Raw genomic sequence first — 18013 nt, 5'->3', positions numbered from 1 at the left:
TTAAAGTTTAAAGTTAAAAAAAAAATTCATCGCTGATGCAATGTGTGTGTTTTTAATAACCGTTCTTTTGTAATTTGGCAAAACCTTCCATTCATTGATACCAAGTCACTGTTTTAAACAGAAGGGATTTTCTCAAGTTTATTAACAGGAAATTCAATTTCCTAAATTAAGTCCAATCCGTCCTAATGCAAGGAATTCTCCTTTTCCTTTGTCATCATTCTCCTTAATTCTCCCCATTTCAGATAGACTTACTGTTTCAGTTTGTCTTCTTCTGGGGCTTTTTGTTGGTCAGCTCAGTCAGTTGGACTAGATTGAAATACATCAGCAAGGTCAGAAACTGAAGGAAGGAGAACACAGAAACTAGAACTGGGAACAAATCTGGCAGTTTGGTTGGAGGATCCACTGCCACACTCATAAAGCTCAGACCAGCCATGACGCATAACGACACTCCAAACTGTGAACAAAGAAAACATAAACCCAGGATGAACAGCACATTTATATAACCAAAACAAAAATATCACCAGACCTATGAGATGTACATTAAATATTGTCTATAGAGCATGGCTGTAGAGAGGGCTCACTAAGGCCTGTGCTAATGATACAATCACTTAAAAGGTCATTATGGGGTCACTTGTCTATCTTGCTAAAATACCTTAAAGGTAGGGTATCCGATGTTTGAAAGCCAATGTTGACATATAAAATCACCAAAACAAACACGCCCCTAACCCAAATGGTTTAGTTCAGGAGTTATTGACTCAGGATACTCGAATCTGTGAACATGCGCCAACTTCCCGCTCCTTCAGTTCTCTCCAGCCCTGGAAAGCTGATCCTATATTAACACGTCCTACTTCTTGCCTTATCGTAAGACTTTCTTCGCTTTCTTTCTTTGTTTTTATCCTCCATGTCAATGTTAAAACCGCTTTCTGCTAATGTCACACATGCGCACTGAACACTCTCTCCGCACATATTGACAAGCCCCGCCCCTTTCTGCTCATTGGCTACACGTTTGTTTTGATTTTTGTTTAGTTTGTCGTCCCGACTCAGTTTTCTGAAGCATTTCACAAACATTGGAGACCCTACCATTAACACAAAGCACGTTGACCAACATTAACCGTTGTTATGTGTCTGCAAGCTTATGAATGTGGAAGAGTATTTGGTGCTTCATTTGTCTTGGCGGAACCTTGTGCTAGCCTTCACCCTCCTTGGTTGGTAGCGGTTATGTGATAGTGGACAGCTAGCTGTGTGGTGGTTGAGTTCTGTGTTTCTGCTTAGGGTTTGTTGCTTACTGTGCACTTGATTATCAGGCTGAGGGTGTGTTTGGACAGACAGTACTGGGTGAGCTTGTGACACGGGCCCAGTCTGAGCTCTTCCAATGAGGTCCTTTCTAGAGCGGAGAGAAGATACACACTGAAGTAGATGAAGGCCAGTGAAGTCACCACGTAAGGCAGGAGCAGACCATCCTTCAGCAGAAGAGGCAGCATGCTACAGGACAATTAAAGCAGCAAAAAGATTAAGATCTTATTATTATTCTAAAGAGATAAACTGCATTAGTAGAAAACCTGGCAAAACCTTGAGGACGCTGAGTTATTTAGCCACTGCATTAGACCCTTTTTGACTAAATGAAGCAAAATCTCCAACAAAAGTCATTTTCTACGGCAATGTGACTCAGTGACGGGTTCATGCCACTGAAACAATCCAAGCTTTCATTGTACAACATACTTGTGTGTCTGAGACATTAAACTTGGAAACAGACTGTTGTTTCAATGTATATTAACTACGAACGTTCGCTCTAACCGGCCAACAAAAACTCCTTCATAGAAAGAAAAGTGGATAACAAAAAGAAATATGTATTCAACAACACAAAAACAATACGTTTAAGGAAACTGCCAGTTTGAATCCACGGCATGCCGAGTAGCGTTAATACGAAAGGCTCTTAGTTAAATGGTATGTGGATTATGTTGTGATGTGTGTACACTAAACCATGTGCACGACAGTTACTGAGCAAAAAGCATACAGTCTGAACAGTTTTATTTATTATGGGCCCGGGTTTCATTTAAAGTGCCTCTCGTTATACCATTATTGTGTGAATCCAATGACTACACACCAGTACAACTGTACCTTTATTTAGTATTGTAATAAAACATCTTACTGTATATACTATTCTTAAATCTGATTGGTCAGAAGGCATTAATTAAATTCCTATTACAGAAGTTCTGACCTTAGACAAGTCACAGGTAATATTAGTGCTCTTGGATACTGTTTCTATAGATACTACATGCAATCTAAGCCTAACAATAAACTTTTTTTGAGGCGATGTGTGTTTATTTTCTGGAAGGAGTCTCCAGTGCCCAACTTTTTTCAACAGTCAGAAGTGTCATGATCCATATAAATATCTGCCAGAGCTCTAAGTAAGAATGTTGGGTGTTATAGCTTCTCTGTAACATGACAAGCTGCAGGACTCTTTATAGCTTATATTGCACAGGTGATAACAGGAACCAACTTGTTTTGTGCACATTCAACATCATCTATTTAACTTTAACCAAGCTTCTTACCTAAAGGTGGAAGCCACCAGGAACCAAGTGGCCATCAGTGGAAGTTCATTCATCAAAAGGCACACTGGTCTACAAATAAAAAAATGTACATTTATGAAACACACTGAACATTTTGGCAGGTCTTAGCTGCTCAGTAACTATTTTTGCAAACCGTATGTTTAAGGAGAGGAAAGGAGTTAAAAGCCTGAGCGGATTACTGATGTCCTGGTGTTGATCCATGATGCTGTACAATGTTCCCTGTCATAAGGCTCAACAATTACTTAAATGAATTCACCAGTGTATTTATAATTAATAAAGAATTATTTTGAAATATTTCTGTTATAATGGAAAATATAAATATCTGAATCAAGCCTCAGTCAATACTCTAACAATTTAAGTTAATTTTATTTCTAATTTTGTAGGTAAAAGGTTATTTTGTGTTAGAACCTCACATCTGCAAAGGTAGTGTAGTCACACATACTTTATTTTTTTTTTTTTTTGCCTATTTTCCTCTTGAAGCTAAAAAGGCCATTTATACAAATTTGCGCAGAGTAGATAATTTATCAAAGGTTATTAAATAAATCCTTGCATGTACGATAATGATCGGTGTGTGTATGTATATATATAAATATATATATATATATATATACACACACACACACATATACATATACACACACACACACACAAATACATATATACACCTATCACTTGTAGTCTAAAAGATTATATACATCTTATATTATATAATCTTTTATTCTCAAGTGATAGAGCACACACACACACATCACTTGTGGTATAAAAGATTATATTATAATCTTTTATACCACAAGTGATAATAGGAACTAACTTTTCCTTATAAGAGGAAATTTCCTTATAATAGCACACACCAAATTGTCATTCCTCTTATAAGGAAATTTGGTGTGTGCTATTATTGAGAAATTATCCACTCTGCATCATGCCACATCCCATCAGGATGAGATTCTCTGAAATATTATACAGTGTATTTAATTGGCACACACAACCGTATACAAATGAGTAGTAAACACACACACACAGTGCTTGTGTAAGCTGAAGTGCACTAGACAGGAAAACACATTCATCTGACGTCAAATGCAACGTCAAATGTAATTACAGCACCCGCTACTGCGCTCCTGTAACACCAATGTGTTCACCCTTAGATCTGATCTGATCACACACACACAGAGCACTGCGGCCCCGAGCGTGTCCCTCCTAATCCGGTGACATGCATTACTGATTGATTTGAACAGTTGTGCGATATAACTCAACAGTTCATAAAGCAACAATCTGGATAATCTATGTTAATAGATCAATAAACACCTGTAAACGAATACATCATACATTCTATAAATGTACGGTCACATGGTGAGGCAAATGATTCCCAGACGGTGTTAAAGGCAGAACGTAAACCTTCCTCACATTGGGTGTATTTACGTTATGATTTATGTTTAATAGGCAGGTATACAAATCTATCACTACTGTTAGCTTTTACGGTTTAACCACTGATTTCTGACTCATCCATACAAATTGGGTATTTTTTGTTTTCTAGTGATGCTTCATAGACTTTAAACCTGTCTATCTATTTGTACAAGCTACATCACAAACCACGTCATCAGTTTGCTAATCGGACCACAGAGGGTAAATGAAGAATGTCTTTAGCTAGTGTCGTCTGCTAATCTGCCTTCAGATAAATAGCATTTAGACAAATGCATGGGATTAGATCTACCACAAGAGATGATCTGCTACAGAACTGAGATGGTTTGTGGTTAGAAATCTAGAGTAGCTGATCTTTTGACAGTTTTTCATCTATTGAATGACTTGCCTAATAAAATACTTTGTTGGGTTTGTATCCAGAATGCAGTCAGTTAATATATTCAAGTATTTTATTATAAATACATACATATATAAGCCATACTGAATATAGCAGCATGTGTAAACTTACAAGGCTGGCAGCAGGATAGATTTCTCATGGACTTGAAAGGAGAAGAGGAAAAAGGCCAGTGAGGAGTTCACCTATAGTAGAAGATCATATACGGTTAGATTACGTAAATCTGTAAAAAAAAAAAAAATCAACAGATTAGAACAAGGGAGTGAAAGAACACAATAACAATACTTACCAAAGCTAGTTTAAATTGCCATAAGGTGGGTTTGGTCAACAGTTTAATTGATGAGGGCAAAAGGAATAGGAGAGTCACAGCAAAACTAAAAAGAAAAAAAAAACATTCTATGTTAGCACTGGATTTTCTGACACAGGTACAGAGCTTGGACAGCATTGAGCAGTAGTATAGTAGAAAGTGTTGGTGACTCACAGCTCTAGATATGATCTTAAGCTTGGGTTACTATCAGTGTGGAGTTTTCTATGTTCCCCCTTTAGTTCTTTGGCTTCCTCCTAAAACATGCTAAAACGTGTGTGTGTGTGTGTGTGAGACTGTGTTTGTGAATATCTGTGCTCATGGAGCCCCGATTTCAATTGAGCGTAATTCCAATCTCGTAACTGGTATTCCCAGGACAGGTTAATATGGATGAATGAATGCATACAGAGCTACAGTAACTAAGTGAGATGTTAGATTTTTAATAAAATGTTCAAGGTCACCAAGCCCAGAGTTATGCAATAGATGCATTCAATTTTAGCTTGTCTCGATGAATGAAATATCAAAATGGAGGTAGCGCAGAGTGAGAGGTAGGTGAGATTCACACGTATCTGAGCGACATTCAGGCTTCTCTCCAACGTGTGCAGGATGAGCTCACTCAGGACTTTATCGAAATATGGCCACTTTTAATCTGGACCTCATAATGCTAATATCACGCAGCAACAAAAGCACAAATAATCCAAGGCCAAGTAATCCCAGGGATTACCAGTTGTAAAGAAAATGCTGCCTTTGTGCCTAAAATAGATTTACAGATTTAATCACACCAAAGACTTGGACTCCATTCACTCAAACGGCACCAGAGAATCTGCCTAGAAAATCTCTCAGATAGACTAGTTTTAACCTCAGGAGAGCTAAACACATCCCTTTGTTTAGTCAGAAATCTCAACCAAGACCAGCTGCAGATTACCGAGCAGATATCATTGTTCCCAAAAGCTCATGGATATCATTAAGGTCTGATAATCTTCAGCGCACTCAATCGTAATGAGGACTCCAGAAGGTGGACTGAAGGCAGAGAAAGGGTGGATGGTTGGTAAACGGATGGAAGAAGGATTACCTGAGGAGCAGCTGAGTATCTCTGGACAGCAGGGTCTTGATCTTTATCAGGACGTTCAAGCTGCACCATGTGTTTGCCACTTTATCCTACAAACACGTACACAAATCAACAGGACAAATTAAAATTAAGATTTTTTTTAAGCTGGAACAAGAAGTGTTTGTTTTCCTGTGTGTACCACTAGGCATGTTAATAAACGTTTTTTCTAATACACAGTTATAATAATATCTCTATGATGTTACATCAGTAACTCCAGGGGTTCACGATCCTTTCCCTCTCAGCAAAATGTATCACCATTAATCTAAAAGTCATAATCTGTACAAATTTGACATTATTTATTTCATTGTGCACAGTATTAGCCTGGATATTTATTGGAGCATGTAGCTTTTTTATTTATTCTAGAACTTTCCACTGACGTAACACATTAGGTCCAAGTTGACATTGTTTATAATCTTGTTTGTGAGATCTGATAAAAGAGTCCAAGCTGGTCAAGCTACAACACAATTATAAATACAATAGCTTTGATAATGATGGTTTGCCATTCTCATAGCTCATAACTATAACAACTGTAATGTATATGTGGTGATAATAAAGGCTTCTTCTTCTTATATGTATATATTCTTAGTCTGCAACCTAGTGAACCAATACCACTGTTGATGTATTCATTGATGGAGACTTCAAACCACTTTTGTACGTCACTCTGCATAAGTGCATCTGCCAAATGCTGAAAATGTTAAATTTTGATGTCTGAAGCTTATGTTTGATGTCCGAAGTCCATTTACCAAGCAAATGTGATGTCATTACGCACTCGTCTCACACACGTCATTACAAACCACCTCGTGTTGTAGAATAATCTCCTGTTAACTTTCTTGTGTGATCTTCGACAGTGTGCATTTAACAAAAGTAGCTGGTATCATGTAGCAGCTGTATCATTTTTATCCTCAATACACAGTTTGGTGTCCTTCTACACCATCCTACGACTATGATAAAGCTACTGGATTGCACAAAGTGATTCAGATAGTACTTTATGATTTTATGTGGTATGTAATAAGGATGAGTTTCCATTTGAATTCGAGATCTTCAATTCATTTTAGAGTTTTTTCTTGCCACTGTTATCTCCGTCTTGCTCTTTATAGATCTAAACGTACATGTGAGTTTCTGTAAATCTGCGTTTACTGTTAAAAATCAACTTGCCTGTACAAATAAAATTGAATTTCATTAATGGGTTCCTTTAACTTCATTAACAAGAAAAAAAAAATACATTTTTGGGTCAAACTTTCTGGTTAATTGACCACCCAAGGCTGAATATCTTCCTTTTTAAATACAGATTTACATTATTTTTTTTATTATTGATTTTATTATTATTTAATAATTATTTTATTATTGTGTAGGTGCTACTTTAATATCAAATCATCATATATAGGTCCAGTGATTACACTCATTTAAGAAGTAATTTCCATTTTTGTGGAAGTCATGGCCTAATGGCCTGCAACGCACTGCTGGCAGGTCTACCTATGAACGCAATCCGTCCTCTGCAAATGATCCAAAATGCAGCTGCACGGCTTGTTCTCAACCTGCCAAAGTTCTCACATACCACCCCGCTGCTGCGATCCCTCCACTGGCTTCCGGTAGCTGCACGCATCAGATTCAAAACACTGATGCTGGCCTACAAAGCCAAAAATGGACCAGCTCCATCTTACCTCAAGGTCCTCATCACTCCTCGCACTGCACCTCGCACCCTCCGATCTACCAGCACCGCTCGACTGGTTCCACCATCTCTCAGGGTAAGAGGCAAGTATACTACAAGACTCTTCTCTGTACTGGCACCAAGGTGGTGGAATGAACTTCCCCTAGAGGTCTGGACAGCTGAGTCACTGGATATTTTCAAGCGGCGGTTGAAGACCTACTTATTCAGGAAACACTTCAACTAGCACTTCTTTCCCTATCTTTTGCATTTAAAAAAAAAACAAAAAAAAACCTTTGACACTTTTTCATTGTAACTTTGAACAAATGTTTTAAACTCATGGTATCTTAAGTATGTAACCTAGTGAGCCAGCATTAATGTAGTCAATGTTAGAGATTTAAGCACTTATGTACGTCGCTCTGGATAAGAGCGTCTGCCAAATGCTGTAAATGTAAATGTAATGGTTAGAGAGTTTGACTCCTAACCCTAAGGTTGTGGGTTCAAGTCTCAGGCCGGCAATACTACGACTGAGTTGCCCTTGAGCAAGGCACCGAACCCCCCAACTGCTCCCCAAGCACCGCAGCATAAATGGCTGCCCACTGCTCCAGGTGTGTGTTCACGGTGTGTGTGTGTTCACTGCTGTGTGTGTGCACTTTGGATGGGTTAAATGCAGAGAACAAATTCTGAGTATGGGTCACCATACTTAGCTCTATGTCACGTCACTCAAGTAATTCAACTACAATGGAGAATGGAGAAAAGGAGAATTTTCCAGTGTAAATAAAAAAAAAAAATGAATGAATCCCCCCAAAGACAAACAGTATTTTGGCTGCATCGGAACCAGATACTCTTTAAATCCCAGTAGCTGTAAGTCATAGTACCGGGTTACCAGATTTGACCTCACAACTATGGTGAGCTTCTTTAAATACACTGCAACTTCTTAAGAGAAAGCAAATAAGTGGCATTACTCTACGTAATCATTTCCCAACTGAAAGTGCAATAAAAATTCCCCTGTGACATATGGACAGTGAGGCTGGAGGATACAAGCTACTCGCTCGTGTCATGAGTTTCCCTGTCAAGCAAGTGGCCTGTCAAAATAAAAAAAGCTATGCACTTATTTGTAAACTCAGGCACATGGGGTCAAATGTGTGTGAGTCAGCTTGTGACTCCTCTTTCTGCATGCCAAGCACATTCCTGTACTCTGACCACCCTAAAGCAGCGAGTATCACATCATGAAACTTACCCTTCTCATTCCAAATTCCGAGTCTATGTGTTTGGAATAACCACCAATACACTCTCCCCTTTGACCCCGGAGTAGTCTTGGATCTGTTTCAGTGTCAAAAAGCCTGATTTGTCCCCTGTGTGAGAGTCAGCCTGTCTGAACAACATGCCCCTGACTCCATTTCTTTACAAGAGCAACTTGATGCTTGGCCGGAGTGATCTTGCTTACATGGCCACTAATGCTATTAGTTCAAGCAAGCAAAGCGTGACCTTCATGGCCTGCCCACACACACACACACACACACACACACACACACAGAGAGAGAGAGAGAGAGAGAGAGAGAGAGAGAGAGAGATAACCGTGGCATGCTGTTCCCCAAATGACACACACTAATGGACACCAAGCTAGGCAAACTCTCTCTCTTTTATAGCCGTCAGAGTGTCCAAGTTAGAGTTGCTCACACTCTGTGTATTATGTTAGCATCATGTCACAAGCGAGAATGATAGACGCTAGCTTGTTAGTCGACACACAGCACTGCGGTTTCCCGTTTAAGCGTGAGCTTGGGTTACTGCCTGTGAGGAGTTCTACATGTTCTCCACTGTATCACTCACGCTCGCTCGCTCGCACACTCACTTGCGCAAACTCACTGGCGCACACTCACTTGCGCACACTCACTTGCGCACACTCACTCACTTGCGCACACTCACTCACTTGCGCACACTCACTCACTTGCGCACACTCACTCACTTGCGCACACTCACTCACTTGCGCACACTCACTCACTTGCGCACACTCACTCACTTGCGCACACTCACTCACTTGCGCACACTCACTCACTTGCGCACACTCACTCACTTGCGCACACTCACTCACTTGCGCACACTCACTCACTTGCGCACACTCACTCACTTGCGCACACTCACTCACTTGCGCACACTCACTCACTTGCGCACACTCACTCACTTGCGCACACTCAGTCGCGCACACTCACTCACTTGCGCACACTCAGTCGCGCACACTCACTCACTTGCGCACACTCAGTCGCGCACACTCAGTCGCGCACACTCAGTCGCGCACACTCAGTCGCGCACACTCAGTCGCGCACACTCAGTCGCGCACACTCAGTCGCGCACACACACTTGCGCACACACACTTGCGCACACACACTTGCGCACACACACTTGCGCACACACACTTGCGCACACACACTTGCGCACACACACGCCCACACATACATATTTTGTATTTGGATTAGCATTCCAAGGGCTTTTCTTGTGTAACCTTGCCCTTAAAATTAAACTGACAGTGCAATGCAACACAAAAGCAAAGCTTTGAATCATGCCGATATTCTGAAAAGCCATGCGTGTCCTCTTCTGGTAAACATGGCAATCAGAGTTATTATAAAGTAAATCATACAACTTAGATACCACGTGTAAATGACACCATCCAGGATTTCACTGTGTCATTAGCCTTCAGTCTAGTCCTATTATTTTTTCAGCTTGTTAGCTGTAACAGTGCTCTCGCCACCTGTGACTGTAGGCTCTCTGTGTGTTATAAGGTAAAAGCGATGCGTGATAGTCATTGATTCTGAAATGATCTCTGAGGAATCGTACATGTAAATTTCTAGGTCATGAGTTCAAATCCCAGCACTGCCAATCTGACACTACTGGGTCCATGAGCAAGGCCCTTAACCCTCAGCTGCTCAGTCTATACAAAATGAGCTAAACTTTAGTCACTCTGGATAAGGGTGTCTGCCATAGACCATACAAATAGACTGAAATCAATAAACACATGCAATGAATACTGAACTGACTAAAAAGGAGGAAACTATTGTGTATGTTCAGACATGACTGGGCTTCAGTGAAACTGTGAACCTTTTGAGTTCAAGGACGTACCTCGAATAAACCGCGGTCCACTGGGAACAAGCGATGCAGAACCTGCTGTATCTGCTGTAGGTCTGACAGGAAAGGCAACCAGCAGAGGGCAAAAGTCACCAGCACAGTCAATGAGATCTTCACTAACAGAAGCAGCCTGCAAGAATAACAACAACAATAATAATAATAATAATAATAATAATAATAATAATAATAATAAACATGTACATGTATAGCAGGGTAACAAAGAGCTCAGCTCAAGACATCTGTAGTAGCTTATACAATTAATACCAAGTCCTCAGTATGGCAATGAGAAAGAATTCCAAAAGCTATAATGAAGGTTTATTATCTATATATTAATACAGTCGTTCTAATACACTATTGTTTCAATGATTACAATGTACACAGGGATTTATTACATGGATGTTTCACACAAACAGATATAAATATCTATTTATTGATATGGCAATGTTTTTCTTTTTCTGTTAAGAACTGTAGAATTTAACGTTTATAGAAGGAGTCTTCAGTGCCAGTCAGAGTTAAAGCTGTTTCTTTAGGTTTTCTACACATGAAAGTCTTCAGGAAGAAACAGACTCGTGGTAACATAAGATAAGCTGCATTGTAGAGAGAGAAATAAAAAAGGAATGACTTTATAGCTGCTGTAACATATGTGATAAATGTATGAAAGAATGATGTTTTGATAAGTATTAGCGTCGGCAAACAGCTGTGGTGTAAGAGGAATAAAACACTTTCGATAACGTTGTTATGGGAAAATAATCAACTTTGTATTTCTAAGGATAACTCCGCTAACCGTTATTTTTATTGATTATTTTCCAAATCTTCAATCCCCATCATGTTTTATTCCTTACACGGAACATGGCAGAACAAGCAGCACCCACTTCATGAGAATGTCAGCAATGTGTTCTATCCTTAAACAGTTTCAGTTTGCCGTAGGTGTGTCTGTGAGCTGCTGACTCTTCTCAGCTGTAGTAGTAAAACTGGACACACGGGCATTGCAGGGAAGCTACAGCATGGTCAGAGGGTCATCTGGACATATTTTTCAAAGTAATCGAACCCAACAATGCGACGGCTACCAAATGCCTCCGGTGCACTGTTACTACATAAACAAATGTAAAGTAGCCTGAGTGTGAGTCAGGGTAATGAGAAGAATAACCTGTAGGGCTGAGGAAGGGCCGAGATCTACACTGCGCTGAGGTATTCTCAGTATTTACACCTAGGAATGCTATCTGAGGAGTAATAATGATATGAAAGTCTTGGATTCATTTCTAACATTATCACACTTGGACATAATCTATTAAACTAACTTCTGTCTGGTTCTAAATGCAATGGGAGATTTAAATGAATTCTAATCCCAGTACGTTTGCTGGGAAAAGAGAGACTACACACAAGACAAGAACTGGATTGTACATTATACAGCAGTTGGGTGGGAAGTGGGAAGTGGGAACTCAGTGGTTAAGGTGTTGGACTACTTATCGAAAGATCGTGAGCTTGAATCCCAGGGTCACCAAACTGCCATTCATGGGCCCCTGAGAAATAGCCCTCAATCTTTCAGATGCTCGGCTGTATAAATGAGGCAAACTCTGGATAAGGGCATCTGCCAAATGCCATAAATTTAAATGTAAACGTTAGGTCCAAGTTAGACCAGGTATAATTAGTCCAGTTATAATTAATTATATTTAGAGGCAGGGGTACATCAATGGTTAAAGCTGATCCGAAGAAGGTCAGGGGTTCAAGCAGCAGCCCCACCAACCTGCCATTGTTGGGCCCTTGAGCAAGTCACAATATAAATACTATCTACATTTCCACTTCATGGTTCAAAACAGTTACTAAAGTAAAGTTAATGACATTATCAGCAGACAGGACAAACGCATATTTTCTAGAATATAACTATTGACATCAAATATGAAAGCTCATCAGAGGGAAACGAAATTTTACTAGACGTCCCTTCAGTGGGAATGTACAAATCCCTGTGAGACAGCCAGTTACTCTATATGATTTTCTCTTTCATAGAACTGTTGTATAAAAGCAATATCACATGAGCATGAGCGTGGTTCAACTGAATATCGGCACTGCTGTAAATACCAATGGCCAAATCACAGATGTTTGGATATTCAATATAACCGCACGCATGCTTGTGTGATATTCATACATTCATTCATTCATCTTCTACCGCTTATCCGAACTTCCTCGGGTCACGGGGAGCCTGTGCCTATCTCAGGCGTCATCGGGCATCAAGGCAGGATACACCCTGGACGGAGTGCCAACCCATCACAGGGCACACACACACTCTCATTCACTCACACACTAGGGACAATTTTCCAGAGATGCCAATCAACCTACCATGCATGTCTTTGGACCGGGGGAGGAAACCGGAGTACCCGGAGGAAACCCCCGAGGCACGGGGAGAACATGCAAACTCCACACACACAAGGTGGAGGCAGGAATCGAACCCCGACCCTGGAGGTGTGAGGCGAACGTGCTAACCACTAAGCCACCGTGCCCCCGCTTGTGTGATATTGCTTAATTAAATAATATGGAGGTGGATCTGCAGTGCTTTGGGGCTGTTCTATGTGCCATTGGTTCAGGAGCTAAAAATGGCATTGGTGGCATTATTAAATCTTTATTAAATACCGGGATATTTCAGCCTAAATCCTGATTGTCTCTGACTGGCAGTTCATACATGGCCTCACTTATTGCTTTCAGTAATATGATAAAACAAACAAACTTCCAAATACTTCCATGCAATCTCAGTCTTCAGGTATAAACCCTACAAAACCCTGTTGATCTGGATTGAACAGAGACATCCACATGTACATATTTAAGAACATAAAGGAACTTAAAATGTTTCTTACCCTTTGCCCAGAAGGCCCTGTTTAATACATCTGCCTAAAAGGTAGCAGAAGAAAGGCAACGAATGGTACAGCTCCATCTGTTTGTAGTTGAGTGCCAAGGTGAAGGCCAAAGACCCGAGCAGGTCCCGACCCAAACCGAGTCCCACTACACCCAGTAATGCCAAGCCCAGACTCACATTGTTATATCTGACCAGGAGTTAAGGCTTGCTACAAAATGCTGATGTAATCATTCTTTTTTTTTTTTTTTTGTCACCAAGCAATCATGAATGAGACAGATTACACATTTTAAAGGATATTGAAAATGACCAAAATCGATTAGGATGAGTCCTGGGTAAAGTAGGATGCACAAAGCCGTGGCAGCCTTGTACAGAAATACACAATATTGATCAAAATATACTGTATGCTTATGAATGAATCAATTAAATGAAATGCCAGACAACCGAATTACCTTCTTTTTGTAGGATCCTTCGCTGAGGTAGAAGCAGTACAGGAGGACTGCTGGAATGTAGATCAGTATATCTGAGAAGAGAACTGGGGAGTGGGAGAGGAATGTCAAAGGAACATCAAAACACAGCAACGAACTGGTTTTGTGGATGTTCTGAGGTATTAGACATAATAATATATAAAGGAATAGAAAATAAAAGGTAATGAGATCGTTAATACATTTTTCAAAATGAATCAGCAGCAAATCACTATAGAACAAGAGGAATAAAACACTTAGAGTATGTGCTGTTACTGAAAAAAGCTGAGCTCCTACTTTCGGCTTTTCCCGTTAGGGATCGCCACAGCGAATCATCTGTCTCCGTCTAACTCTGTCCTCGGCATCGTCTACTCTCGCACCGATTAACTTCATGTAAATATCCTCAGATTGAATAGAATACTTTTACAATGCCACTTTTAGTGTCGATTAAGAACACGGTTACACTGGTGACACCAGATTTCAAAAGAAATTAGTCTGTTAATTACAGTGTTAGACAATACGTACATCATTCACTAAAAGTTTAAACACTACAAAAGTATGTAGTGAGATTCACAGCAATTGTATTTGTGTTGGTGTTCCACCATACTACCGCTTCCTGTCCATGCGATCAGCAAACTCCATGTTAGTGGAGTTCAACACAAAATACAACCTAATGTCATTATGTAACAGATTCAGAGAACAGAATTTAGTCTGAATTCGAAACAATTTAATATTTATATAACATTAAGATTTGCAGACTCTGTAATGGGCACAAATACAAAAAAAAAAAAGGCTTGGGCTTGTCCGTGCTCACCTGTGGCCCTCATGAATAATTTATGAGAAGCGCTCTCGTAACCTCTGGAAGTGTGCAACTCCACCCATGCAGAATTAATCAGCTTTGCGCTACACACAGACAAAATCAAAAAAGAATCATAAACAAATCAGAGAAATCAGATTACAAATGCTTTACTAGTATGAGATACTATGAATGTTGGAGATGACCTTAGGATCTGTATTATTTATTCTTGACTACTTCAAGGTAAAAAAAAACATACATACATACATACATACATACATACATACATATGTGTATATATACACACATTTTTCCATGACCTCTGGTTGATCACAGAGCATTAAGCTCAAGTTGGACACTTACACATAAGCACATAAGAGACTGTGGTAGGCTGTTAGTGGAGGATAATCTAGGCCCCAGTAGTTCAGGTCATTCTTTGTAGTGTTGAAGTACCTTTAAAAGTGCAGAAACAATATTGTAACATCATGAAATAGTGAAAATGTTCTTAGCATTATTAAACCGCAGCCCTGTCACATTCCTGAATCTGATTGGTCAGAAGGTGGTGATTAACATAACATTCTGTAACTGTAGCTCTGCCAGCTCATTCGAATCACGGATTTATATTTAAACACGTCTAATTTTCCTTTCTACAGCAATAACTCATCCATAGGCTCTTGTATGGCTGACATTCGCTCACACTCTAATAACAGATTTTAAAAACGTATGAAGACATTTAAAGAAGGAGACACCGGAGTCAATGCTTTGTAAAATAAGTCAATGTGTTTCACATTTACGGCATTTAGCAAACACCTTTATCCAGAGTAACTTACAATTTATATCAATTTATACAACCGAGCAACTGACGGTTAAGGGCCTTGCTCAGGGGCCCAGCAGAGGCAGCCTGGTGAAGCTGGGATTCAAACTCATGACCTTCCAATCAGCAGTCCAACACCTTAACCACTAGTCTACCGCGTCCCTGTTATACGACACAGGAGAGTTCCTGGGATAAGTGACTCTGACCAGGATAAAGTGCTTTGCAAATGTGAAAGAATAAAGGTTGGAAATGTGGAACAAAAGAGAGGCTGGTGAGGGTATTGGGCTGGTGAGGGTATTGATTGTTTACCCCTGCAATAGTATAATACATGTGATGGCAGGAACAATCATACTGGATGTTCTACATTATTGTATGTAACATTCATTCATTCATTCATCTTCTACCGCTTATCCGAACTTCTCGGGTCACGGGGAGCCTGTGCCTATCTCAGGCGTCAGCGGGCATCAAGGCAGGATACACCCTGGACAGAGTGCCAACCCATCGCAGGGCACACACACACTCTCATTCACTCACACAATCACACACTACGGACAATTTTCCAGAGATGCCAATCAACCTACCATGCATGTCTTTTGACCGGGGGAGGAAACCGGAGTACCCGGAGGAAACCCCCGAGGCACGGGGAGAACATGCAAACTCCACACACACACACAAGGCGGAGGTGGGAATCGAACCCCCAAACCTGGAGGTGTGAGGCGATCATGCTAACCACTAAGCCACCGTGCCCCCCTTGTATGTAACAATTAACGGATAAAAATAACACTTCAGATAACAGCTGTTACTGGAAAAGAATTTTGTCATTAATAATAAAAAAAAAAAACATACGCCAATATATATATATATAAATTCTTAGTGATGATAATGAATGAATGAATGAATGAATTAACCAACCAATCATGAGCCGGTAGGTTGTACGTCACTTCCTGCCAGTGCCTCTGGGCTTCATAATCCCCAAACATTGGTGTTTTGCCAGCACCTGTTTTTTTTAAGTATAATTACATAACAAATTTGATCAAAAATTCTTCTTCTTGAAACCCATTATATAGTTAAATAATAGTTTTAATATTAATCTTCCACTTTATATTCGTGTTTTAATCACTGAGTTACTAACCTGAGTATGAGTTAAAAGACACAGCCCATCTCAACGTAACTGAAATCAAAACACACAGTGAAATAAGGCTCCATTTCTCCATTTCTGGATCCCTTTTAAAACGTGCTGTAATTATCCTCAACTCTGCAGCCGCTACTTCCTGAAACATCACGTCAGCACAACGATAACGCAGATCTATATCTCATAACCACGCAGAATATTTCTTCCGGATGATTTGTAGATCGGAAAGACGGTTAGTGGCCAGAGCGGCGCTTGCTGATGACGTAACTGTCATGCCAAAAAATAAAAAATAAAAAGCCTCTATCTGTACTTTTGAAATATTTATAAAAGATATGGGGTCTTTATTAATTATTATTTTTTTTATTACTTTTTTATAGTCATAATAATTGACACATTATGATAATTAAAGGAGTAGTTTGGCTCAGAATGAAATCCAGATTTATCCAATTGACCTCAAATGTAAACCATAAATAATACCAAAAAAGGGACAAATTTTGCAGTGTTTTAAAAGTGTATGGCCAGATTTACTTTGTCCATGCTACAGTTTCTCACTAGCACTATCTGCTGGACAATAAACTCTTATTCTTCATTAAATCACAAACATCCAGGGCCAAAAAAAATAATAAAATAAATTAAACACTTAATATCCAACTTATTAGAAATTATGAAATATAAAAGGTTTTAGTTTTTATTTAAGTAACTCAGTCAGAATGAAATAGACATGCTAATGTGTTAGGTTTAGACACCATAAGGCCAGTTTTATATAAGGCCAATACAACAGCAACAAAATCAAGTATCTTATTTAAGCTTATTTATTGTATATATAGACAAATATATGCCTAATTAACTCTAAAGGCCTGACTGTAATTTCCAAAACATGATCTAATGGTTTATCAATACTATTCCTATAATCCAGGCAAGTCCAATTTCATCCCTTATATAACACCTTCCCATCTTTTACATTCAGCAATTGATCCAAGAAAGGTGTGGACTATCTTATTAGCATTACTGAAGATACATGAACTTTACTGTCATATGTGCAGTAGGTCCACACAATTAAATTCTTACCTTGCTTACACTCCTGTTGATGCTGAATAAAATGATGTAAAGTGAAAAATCAATCCACACAAATTACACAACAAATATATACACAAGGAGCGTATAGTCATTTACATAATTTGGGAACATACAACATACAAAAAAGAATATGTACAATATGTATCTATATCACTGTCACATGATATGTAGGTGATAATCCTCCATGAAATTGAGGTGTTCTTCCAAGAGCATCAGGATTAATTCCTACACACTGCGTTTTCATTCAACACTGCATCGTTTTATTTCTAATAATATACTCTGTTGTAAGTTTGTACCAAAACAAAGCAAAACACTTTATTTTCCACAACAG

General features: G+C 39.4%; 1 protein-coding gene across 1 annotated transcript; it reads right to left on the bottom strand.

The window, feature by feature from the left end:
- Nucleotides 1-109: 109 nt before the first annotated feature.
- Nucleotides 110-16836, bottom strand: alg6 (ALG6 alpha-1,3-glucosyltransferase). The gene is made up of 14 exons (XM_060867593.1): nt 16606-16836; nt 16386-16470; nt 15023-15112; nt 14678-14766; nt 13852-13934; nt 13700-13764; nt 13404-13589; nt 10552-10687; nt 5757-5842; nt 4670-4754; nt 4495-4565; nt 2553-2621; nt 1287-1482; nt 110-454 (listed from the first exon to the last, which is right to left on the bottom strand). The coding sequence occupies exons 1-14, from the start codon at nt 16751-16753 to the stop codon at nt 257-259; spliced, it is 1587 nt and encodes a 528-aa protein (XP_060723576.1). The 5' UTR covers nt 16754-16836; the 3' UTR covers nt 110-256.
- Between the last annotated feature and the right edge of the window lie 1177 nt (nt 16837-18013).

The sequence above is a fragment of the Tachysurus vachellii genome, chromosome 4 (genome assembly GCF_030014155.1).
Source record: "Tachysurus vachellii isolate PV-2020 chromosome 4, HZAU_Pvac_v1, whole genome shotgun sequence".
NCBI lineage: Eukaryota > Metazoa > Chordata > Actinopteri > Siluriformes > Bagridae > Tachysurus > Tachysurus vachellii.
This window is presented reverse-complemented; position numbering and strand designations above follow the sequence as displayed.